The following is a 10,059-nucleotide window of genomic DNA, read 5'->3' as shown; positions in this document are numbered from 1 at the left end:
ACCCGAAGTATACCTATAAATATTATGAACCCAGATAGGCATCCGATTTAGGAGCGTTGTTTGCTTCACTTACGTTTCGTTATGTTTGATAGCGTCAAATTTAAGATTTCCTAATTTGTAGGTGAAATCCAAGATTTATCAAACATAATTTATAAAGTTTGGACTGGTCGGGCTGGCGGACCAGTAAGAGTTCTGGCTGCTTGATTTTTATGGGTGCTATTTCTTTAAGCTGTTGTATCAGTTTACTTTTATGATTGTTATTTCTCTAAACTGTCAACTAGCAGCACGACACTCTATTTGATTGGTATATTATAGGTTCATTAAAGTTTCGAAGTAGTCTTTATCTTAATGTGTAAGTTATGTAACACATACTTTGCTTAACGTTATGTATCATTTTATGTACATTACTTAAATTTGGAACCAATGAGAAAGCAAAGGTGTTTGAACTATTTTCAAAAAAAGACTGTATCCAATCCTTACAACACTTCATTGTGGTTTCTCTCATACTCAAATGAACAGAACATGGGATTCAAATAGAACCCAAAGGTTTAAGACCCCGTTGGACAAATTTATGAACTTAATTTGGGTATGTTTTGGATTTGTATTAACCAATTTGGATTGAGTTGGACATGTAAATAGCATCCCTTGCCTTGGCCACTTTTTTCTAATGGTTTCTGCATATAAATCTGGATCTGGATTGATTTATACCTGATTATATCTGATTTGAATGCCAAAATTCGTTCGGATCTAACTCGAGTTGATCCATTTCCGACATTAAGATGGGTCCGGTTAGATCCAGGATGGTTTCTGTATGAGGGGTCCAGTTCGATCCAGGTAACACGGGAGACGGAACCGGTTGCGAGTTTCCATAGTAAGAATGGCAAATAAGTAAATTTTGTGAACAAAAGGGACTTTGTAACAACCCTTGTCCGAGGGAAAAATATCTTTTCTTTTCGGAAAGGGTTGGAGAGGGCGAGGTCGGTTTGCGGGAGACTGAGGGAGCGACTTTGATTCACTTCTTTCAAATCATCTTCCTCGCTTCCGATCCCTCCCTTGTAGAGAGTTCTCAGATTTCTCTTCGTCTTGGTTTATGAGGTAATCTCCTTCTTAGATCTCTTTCTTTGGCTGTCTCACGTTGATCTTTTTCCTGCTCTTTTGATTTTTCTGTTTTTGGCTTTCTTGGTGTTGGTTCCCTCTTTCTTTCTCTAAAGAAACATGATAGAGACATGGAAGAAAGGCCTTTTTTGTTGATATTTTGCTTTTTACTGCGGTTTTCGTTTTTGTTTTATGGCCTTTGTTCGCTATATTAGCAAAAAAAAAAAAAGTCTGATTTTTAGAGATTGTTGAAACAAGGTATTTAGTGAGCTTGATGTTTTCTTATAGATCTATAAGATTTTTTTTTTGGTTGGTCACGTCTTCTTGAAAATCAGATTCGCGTCTGATTTTTTGGGGAGTCCTTTCTTTCCTTTCTCTTTTTTCTCATGATCTTAGGTACTTGGTGTTAAATTTTGTTGTAATTCATTGGTTTTCTGATTTTACGGTCTGTGTTTTCTTTGTAATTATATTATCTTTTCTGTTCGGTATGCGGTGGTGATGTTGATGTTTTGGTGCTTTATTGTTTGCAGCTCGAAGGAGAGACCCACTCTCGGGTAAGTTAAACTGAAACATTTCGTTGATCTAGATCCATCTCAAGTGCCTGTCTGAGTCACTTTGTGTAGCGTTGAGTCGCCTTTGATGTTCTTTGATGGATTTTGTACGTAGAATATTCTATGCTAGACTGCAATGAAGTTTCGAACTGTATGTTAGATGGATCTTTTTTCCTTTTAAGTAGTTGAATATTTCAACTGTTTGGTGACCTCTCCCGTCGTTGAGTAGGAGTTCATTGAATAATTATGCGAGCACTCTTCTCGTCCTTTTTTGTTTCGCAAGGATTTTTCTTTTTTCCCCTGCTAATTGCCTTTCACATGCTACCAAAATATGACGCTTGAGGATGTTAGAAATATCCCTGAGGATGAAAATGATGTTAGAAATATCCCTGAAGATAATTTTCATCCGTTATCTGGTTATTGTTGAAATGATTGGTCAGTTGTTATAACTTCTTTTTATGAAGTGCTAATTTAGAATCTCAAGTCGGTGCGTTAAGCACGGAGAAAAGGTTTGCTTTTGTTGTATGATTGGATTTCACATGTTTATTTGTGCTTATTCTAAGACTTAGTTCCCTCTTTAAGGCATCAGATATTTTCAAATTGTCTTTTTTTATTGTTTATTTTATTTTCCCTTGCAAATATATCTACTTGTACAGATTTGCCACCACAATCTCTATATATTAGGCTGAGTTTATGTTGATAGTGGGTCCTATAATCAATCGCCTTGTTGGTGTTGGCCCTTTCTCCCTCTTTTTAGTTTCTGTTGTTCTACTGGAGTTTCAGTTCCTAACGGTTCCATATTTTACTTCTAGTGGCACGCGGATTAAGACCCGCAAACGGAATATCGCGGCTCCTTTGGACCCTGCAGCTTTTGCAGATGCAGTGGTCCAAATCTATTTGGATCATGCTGGTGATTTGGTTCGTACTGCTCCATTTTCATGAACTGAACTTTTTGTCAGTTAAGGGTAGCCTTATGTTTTGGCTGAGACTTGCTTGGTTCTTATAACTTATAAAATAGAAAAAATGCTCCAAATCTCTATTAATTGGTTGGTTGAAGGCCATTCCATGCATTTGAGAAGTTTACATTTCTTGTTTTATCATGTAAACTGATCAGCATCTGGGACTTTTGACTGTATTGCTGGGCAGTTTTCCCAAGAACAATGTAGTAGTAGGTGGTTGGTTTAAAACTTTAATGTGTAATAGTTATATATATCTCTCACAAATTCATGCATTTGGGTTTCTTTGAAAACATAATTTTATTATCATAATCATAGTACTTCAATTTGTTTTTCTTTTTTATTTTAAACTTTAAAAAGTGATGTTTTGAAAATCTTGAAAAATTTGTTTATTAGTATGTCATGAGCAAATTCTAGGAGATACTAAGTGCTAATATCATATTTGTCTACTTATTTTTTCCTTCATTTTTTTGCTCAGGCTTTTTATTTGTTGTATTATGTTCAGGAACTTGTTGCCAAGAGTATTGAATCATCCGACCTCGATTTCTCAAGATATGGTGACACCTTCTTCGAGGTACTTATCTAGGCCCTTTCAGTTTCCTAGAAGTATTAAATATATCGTTAAATCTCACCATTTATTTACCCTCTTGCATCTTAGCATATGACTTTGTGGTGTGCAAACAAGAATGAACAACTTTTGTAGCCTTTTTTCTTTGGAGAGCCAGATTTATTTTTAGGAGGAAATGTGTTAAAAATATAATTACTGGAATGAATACATACTGAGGTTCATAATGAAAGGTTCTTTTCTTGCTTAGTGTTTGAGTTTCCATCTTATTGCTTACTATGATGATCTGGAGTTACTTCTTCTGGTTCTTTCTGTATTTACTTGTGTATTTTCTTTTCTTTCTTCCTTCCTTCTTGACATACATGCTTTTTGCTAGGGTTCACCTATATGTACGGCCTAGTGTCTCTCAAAACAGTTGTGCCGATGACATGGGATTATTTCTTCTGGCTAGGTGCTTGATGAATTTACTTAAAAAGTAGGTATTTTCTTTTAGGATTTGTTAGTTTTCAGACTTCAGAATATGAAAAGTATACAATGTACTATTTTCTAGAGACGAAGAAAGTGATTGAAGCTAATAGTGATTTAATTAATAATGTATATTTAGTACCAAGTTGTAAAAGAAAATTAGCTTCCAGGATTTGTTTTACATAGTTGGTCTGTTACTTGATTAGAACTCCATGGTCAATTGGGCTTGGAGGATAAGTTTTTCTTTTTCCTAGTGACTGTGAACTTTTTAGAGAAGAGTAAAATATCTAAAAATATCTAGTCACAAGAGGTAGACTGTTCTAGGTGCGAGATATATGTTGTTTAAGAACATGTATGTTTTTGGGCTTGTTTTCTCATCTCTCTTTGCCATTGATCTTGAGATTTTTGAAATTTGTGCTTTGCAAAACAGCACACCAAGTAAAGGCTTCTGATTGGAGCAAATCTGTTGATTGACACTTGACATGGATGTGCATGGGCACTGACTAAAGATCCTTGGCTCTAAGTTTCTGTCACTTTCTTTTTTCCCAAGGAAGTTTTGCTTCAAGCAGTTGTAATATTGCTTTATGCGGTTATGCATGTTTTACTTGATAATGAGATATTTTATATCTTTTGTTAGTTTTGTCACTTTAAACGTTCTGTTTTGAGACCACCTTATGATTTATTTTAGTCAAATTACTTGGACTGACCAGCCCTGACCAGTCTTTGCAGGGCCTTGTCCACCTATGCCCATCGTGCAATTTTGATAACTTAGTTGTCTACAAGAAAACTGTCTCAATGAATAACTACAAAATGATATTGAGCATTCTCAAAATAGTGCGTTTATAAATCTACTAACTTGGTCTTAGAAGGATGGTTGTGTTTTTATATGTTAGGGATGTACCTTTTTATTTGAGAACCTTTCAGGACTTATGCATTCTGTTCTGGTTACGTAAAAGAATGATACTGAGGCATATTTTTTCCTGTTATCCCTTCTTTTTTTTTATATTCGTATATGCTACTCCTGTATATTGATAAAGCCAAGCAAGAATTTTGCTGAGAAATCACTTTAAAGTGTTTGTAGAAATGCTTAATACACAATTGCAAGGCTGGAGATATTTAGAAGTTCTCTGGCATGCTACACATTATATAGCATTGTTGCTAGTTGAGGAGTCAATCACCTAGACATGGCTACACATAAGTTTCCAATGCAGGACTGCAGATTATGTGTTTGTTGTGTGTCAATGGCAATTCTGTACATCTCAAATTTCGGATAAACTGAGCATATCATGGGACACTTTGTTGGATTTGTTTTGATGGTTAGAATTCAAAATTTACCTGCTTAACTTGTATTTTAGTTTTAAGCATTGAATATTCCGAGATAGACTTGGTAAACCACACTTATAAAGAGTTAAAAACTTAAAAAAGAATGAAGACCTAGGATGTTTATAGAGCCTTTGTGTTATTTCGTCTGTACCATGTAGAGCTCATTTATCTGGTCCCCCTTAATGATTTGCAGGTGGTTTTCACTGGTGGGCGTACACAAACTGGCACTATAAAACCTGAAGAAGGACAGCGCCATGCATATTCTGTTCTAGATTGTGAGCCAAAGCGTGAAGCAATCCTCCCTTCTGTTCTCTACATACAAAAGATTTTGCGCAGGAGGCCATTTCTCATAAAGAGTCTTGAAAATGTCATGCGAAGATTCCTGCAGTCACTGGAGCTTTTCGAGGAAAATGAAAGGAAGAAACTTGCTATATTCACAGCCCTTACATTTTCTCAGAAGCTGTCGGGGCTTCCACCAGAGACGGTTTTTCAGCCGTTGCTTAAGGACAGCCTTGTGGCCAAGGGCCTCGTTCTTTTGTTCATAACAGATTTTTTCAAGGAGTATTTGGTTGAGAACAGTCTTGATGATCTCATTTCCCTTTTAAAACGGGGCAAAATGGAAGATAATCTATTGGAGTTTTTACCCACTGCAAAACGGTCTGCAGAAGGTTTTTCTGAGCACTTCAGGTTTGTTCATTTTCATGGTTCATGATCTCACTCACCTAAATCATGCATCAGAATGCACCTTAGGTCTTTACCTTTTATCCTTGGACTTTGGGTCTTAATTGCTATTGTTGCTTGCCCCAGCATAGGCTATAGAGTAAATGTTCTATAAAATTATGTTTCAAATTTGCTGAAGGGAGTGTATTTCTTCTTCTTCTCTAAGTTGTATAACTGATTTACCTGCATTCTTATTCACATACTCGTGTCTTTTCTGCAAGTGCTATCACAAGCAGGTTTGTTTGCATGTTATTTGTTATAGTTCACTGAAGGTAGGATCAACACGACTGCTGATATTTCTCCTTTGTCAAGAACATTCCTTTAATGCTGTAACTTAAGTTACTTTAAGTCTTGACCTCATGGTTTCTTTGTCTAGCTTTCTTCCATTTGGTCTGAGATAGACAGTTAAAAACCACTAACTTTGTGTTTCTAGTCATAATTTCCTACTTAATAAACTAGTTTTGGTTGCTCCATGGGAAATTTTAAGCATATATATTTCATAAACGTTATGAACTTTGGCTCTGTCCTATGAGCTGCGGATCTTGGTGCTCACATCTTGCTGATGTGGTGGCAACATCAAATGCCATATGGTGGACCGAAGGGTAGCTCAAATTTGAGGCCGGAATTGTATTGTGCAAAAATAGGAGGAAGGATCTGGATTGAAAGTTGACCTGGATGATAGTCTGAACGTCCTTGCATATCAGATCCTGAACTAGGCCCTTAGGGCATGTTTGTTCCCCTAGATCTGAAAGGATCTGAACTCTGCGGTTTTTGGATCCACTGTTTAAACAATGTGTAAAAACATGGATTTCAGATTCATGTGTTCCCAATCCACGGTTAGTGAACATGCCTTTAGTTCTTGGATTGTCAGGGATTTGGCCCTCCAATTGACCAGACGAGCCATTTTCTCCACTTATGTTTCTGCAGTTAAAGGTGGCCACTCTTGTATGTGTATGCATATGCATGCCGTGCACCCTCTCTCTCTCTCACACACACACGCATACACGCACACACACATCGAAAGTCTTTATCAATTATCATCCTTGCAGCAAGGAGGGGCTCATACCTCTGGTTGAGTACAATGAGAAGAAGATATTTGAGGTCAAGCTGAAGGAGATGAAATCTGCACTTGTAGCACAGATATCAGAGGAAACTGACATATCTGAAGTTATTGAGACAGTGAAGCAGCGCATGAGGGATGCTAAATTACCAGATATAGATGTTGTCGGAATGCTGTGGGATGTCATCATGGAGGCCGTTCAGTGGTCTGGCAAAAACCAGCAGCAGAATGCAAATGCAGCACTTCGACAGGTCAATCTTTCTGGATCTTCCTGTCTATGTAGAAATATAAAAATTTGCAGTGATGTCCTGCAGCTGTTATCATGAATCTTTAGGATGGAAATCATATCAGCATATCATAATAGTTTTGAAAAAATGGAATTTATCCTGATAAGTTGACATTGTTATCAATTTTAATTCCCAGAGAAAATATCAGTATATCACAGTTTTTTTAGCATTTTAATGTATATTTTTTAATTATTATAGCGTTTTGTAAGAAAATTAGTAAAAAAAAAAAGTCGTTATTTCTTATTTTGCTGTTAGTTTTTGTATATGGTTAATGTTTGAATTTCCTAAATTTTTCTGAGTAAACAAGCTTTTAATTAATACTGGAGAAAAACTTTGCTGATAGAATCCTCGGAACTTTTTTGATGACTATAATCTGAATGCACCAAAGACATAGCATGTTTGTATAAAGTTATGGTTGATGAGCATTTCAAATCATGTACAAACTTTAAAATTTCAGCAAACATAGTCTGAAAATGAGAAAACTTCTGGAGGCTTGCGTACGTGTTATTTTAAATATTTTGCCTTCAAATGAGGGGGCAGCATTTATCTTTCAATAATTTTCCAATTCGAGAAGTGTAGGTCATTTAGTCCATAAGATGAGGCAGAGAAAAAAAAACATATGGGTACATGTTGGCACATACACGTGGATGCACTCTGAGAAATTCCATGCTGGTATTGCAAGTGAGAACTATGCTGGTAGTGGAGGGGAGAATATGTCCACGTCTCCTTTTCCTTTCACAAATTCTAGGTCTGCAACGACCATTCATCTGGTTTTTTGCATTCTGATCGTAATAGGCTTCTCCTTTTCATTAACTTTAGGGACGAGACGACTTTAACAAATGGTCTTCGGATCAATCTTCACTGCTGACCGTTTCTTCACAAACAAAACATCCACTATCTATTGCCTGACCTCTTGATTCTTTTCAGCGGTTACTGAAGTCTGAAACAAACGGGTTTCCTTTTGGTGACTTGCTGCTGCAAGAATTGGATGACCTAGCTCAGTAAACCATCACAATCTAGAATGTGATAGTTTAGCTACATCGAATAATTTAGATTATCAAATTTTGTTGGTTTTTAGGTGCTGTGATTCAGCTGTGGATATCTTTTAGGCGCTTATTCTGCATGTTGTTTCAGAGATGTATTAACCAGAAGATATATTAATACGTGTTCTCTAAGGCAGGTGAAGACATGGGCAAAGCTACTGAGTGCATTTTGTGTGAATGCAAAGCTCGAGCTTGAGCTCATCTACAAAGTTCAGATTCAATGCTATGAAGATGCCAAGCTCATGAAACTGTTTCCTGAAATTGTAAGGTCTCTTTATGATCAAGATGTGCTTGCTGAAGACACCATTCTCATGTGGTTTCGACGTGGCACTAACCCTAAGGGAAGGTAAGGAAGCTTTTAAGGTTGCTTTAATTATTGGTTGTTTATCTTGTGAATAGCATGGTCGTATTTCTTTTTCACTAGATCCCTGCATGCTTTTGTTCTTCTAAAACAAGTTTACTTGCATCTATATAGGATCACGTCTATTTACACACAGGGACTTTGAAAACATGGCTCCAAGCCACACATCAGTATATCGTTTTATTATGTTTATGCATTTTATGGAGCCTCTAAAAATGGGAACTTATATTGCTTCTGAAACATCCTTCAGAATAGTTTGACGGGATTTTTAGTAAGCAAGCAATAACAAACGCATTCAAGGGTTTAAATTAAAACGGAGGGACTACCTTCATTGTTGCAAAACCATGTATCCCCGGTCTCATCACGTTGCAACACATTAGGCTTATGGTAAAAACTTGTACCAATCTTCCTTTTTCTTTGTTTAGTTGTTGATACAAAGAATTTCAGAATGCACGTCTTTCTCGATATGCTTGTGGTATTTACTGGATATTATTTCGGCTGGTCCTGATTTATTCTTCCATCATGTCACCATTTTATTATATCACATTGCATAGCTTTTCTTCACCTGTGGAATATACTTTCATCAGTTGCTTGTTTATGGAATGTTGGATCTTTTTCTATGAGCTCCATTTTTTTACAAGCGGATGCTGTTTCCCACTTGTGCAAACAGGCAAACTTTTGTGAAAGCGCTGGAGCCTTTTGTCAATTGGCTGGAGGAAGCCGAAGAAGAAGAATAAAGTGGCTTTTTGGAGTTTTATTTGCTACCGTATGTTGTCCACTATCTAATGCGTGCGTAAGGCTGTTGTTTTATGCCTGAATTGGAGTGTGTTTGCTGGATTAGTCGGTGACTCGGGCCACTCGGCGAGTATAAGAATATAAGCTAAACAACACTTTATATATATGTTTGCTCGTCGTACTTCTCTTTGAAACTTCGCTATTCCACCTCGGGTCTCACTTTGGTTTCTCTCTGTATTTAGTTTGGCTGCCTTCGTAGAACTGACAAAGGTAAATGCCGGTAGAGCAGGTTATAAGATAGGTTTTTAAGGGTGTTAAGGTGAAGGCATCTGATGGTACTGAACTTTGCAGCTGCATGGCTGCATGAGCTTTTTCACGGGCTTATCTTTGTAATTCCGGGTCGGTGCTCTGGGTTTCAAGTGGTTTGGCCGTCGAAGGCCTTGTGTCATTTCAAAATTGTTGCGTCATTTAAAAAATGTTGTTATGTAGGGTGTACGTTTGGAAGCTCAGAACGACAAATATATGTGTGTGTGGGTGGTGTGTTGTGAGAGGTTGGAGGATCTCTCCTTATAGAAATCCAAAGATTTTATATATGTCGTGAGGGTTTATTTTTCCTCATACGATGAACAATTGGTATTTTGTGGTCTTCTGTCATAAATTGTCACTTCACACGGTTTTTGCTTTCATACAGCCAGGAAAAAGCGCGTTTGTTTGCTTTGGACTTTTTTCTTCTTTTAGAGGGCCGATGCGCCCCTTTTTTATTTTGTGCCTTCTGGGGCCGTGAGGTTGGTGCACCTTCAGCCTCATCAGGTATTCCATACCGCCTTCAGGTGATTCCTCTAGATTATAGATCCAAGGCCTTCGACTTAACCTAAATTGCATGTTCAAGAATTATAGA

General features: G+C 37.1%; 1 protein-coding gene across 1 annotated transcript; it reads left to right on the top strand.

The window, feature by feature from the left end:
• Positions 1-943: 943 nt before the first annotated feature.
• Positions 944-9,325, top strand: LOC116247672 (uncharacterized). The gene is made up of 8 exons (XM_031619916.2): positions 944-1,095; positions 1,626-1,649; positions 2,459-2,564; positions 3,108-3,176; positions 5,149-5,642; positions 6,725-6,986; positions 8,203-8,411; positions 9,097-9,325. The coding sequence occupies exons 1-8, from the start codon at positions 1,091-1,093 to the stop codon at positions 9,161-9,163; spliced, it is 1,236 nt and encodes a 411-aa protein (XP_031475776.1). The 5' UTR covers positions 944-1,090; the 3' UTR covers positions 9,164-9,325.
• Positions 9,326-10,059: the final 734 nt, after the last annotated feature.

Source organism: Nymphaea colorata, chromosome 2, assembly GCF_008831285.2.
Source record: "Nymphaea colorata isolate Beijing-Zhang1983 chromosome 2, ASM883128v2, whole genome shotgun sequence".
NCBI classification, from domain to species: domain Eukaryota; kingdom Viridiplantae; phylum Streptophyta; class Magnoliopsida; order Nymphaeales; family Nymphaeaceae; genus Nymphaea; species Nymphaea colorata.
The sequence above is the reverse complement of the archived record's forward strand: the minus strand, read 5'-3'. Positions and strand labels throughout refer to the sequence as shown.

Bases quoted from the DNA above. Each gene is read 5' to 3' on its own strand.
- LOC116247672 (XM_031619916.2), top strand. The intron at 5,643-6,724 runs GTTTGTTCATTT...TCATCCTTGCAG, and splicing joins GGTTTTTCTGAGCACTTCAG to CAAGGAGGGGCTCATACCTC. The intron at 8,412-9,096 runs GTAAGGAAGCTT...TTGTGCAAACAG, and splicing joins GGCACTAACCCTAAGGGAAG to GCAAACTTTTGTGAAAGCGC.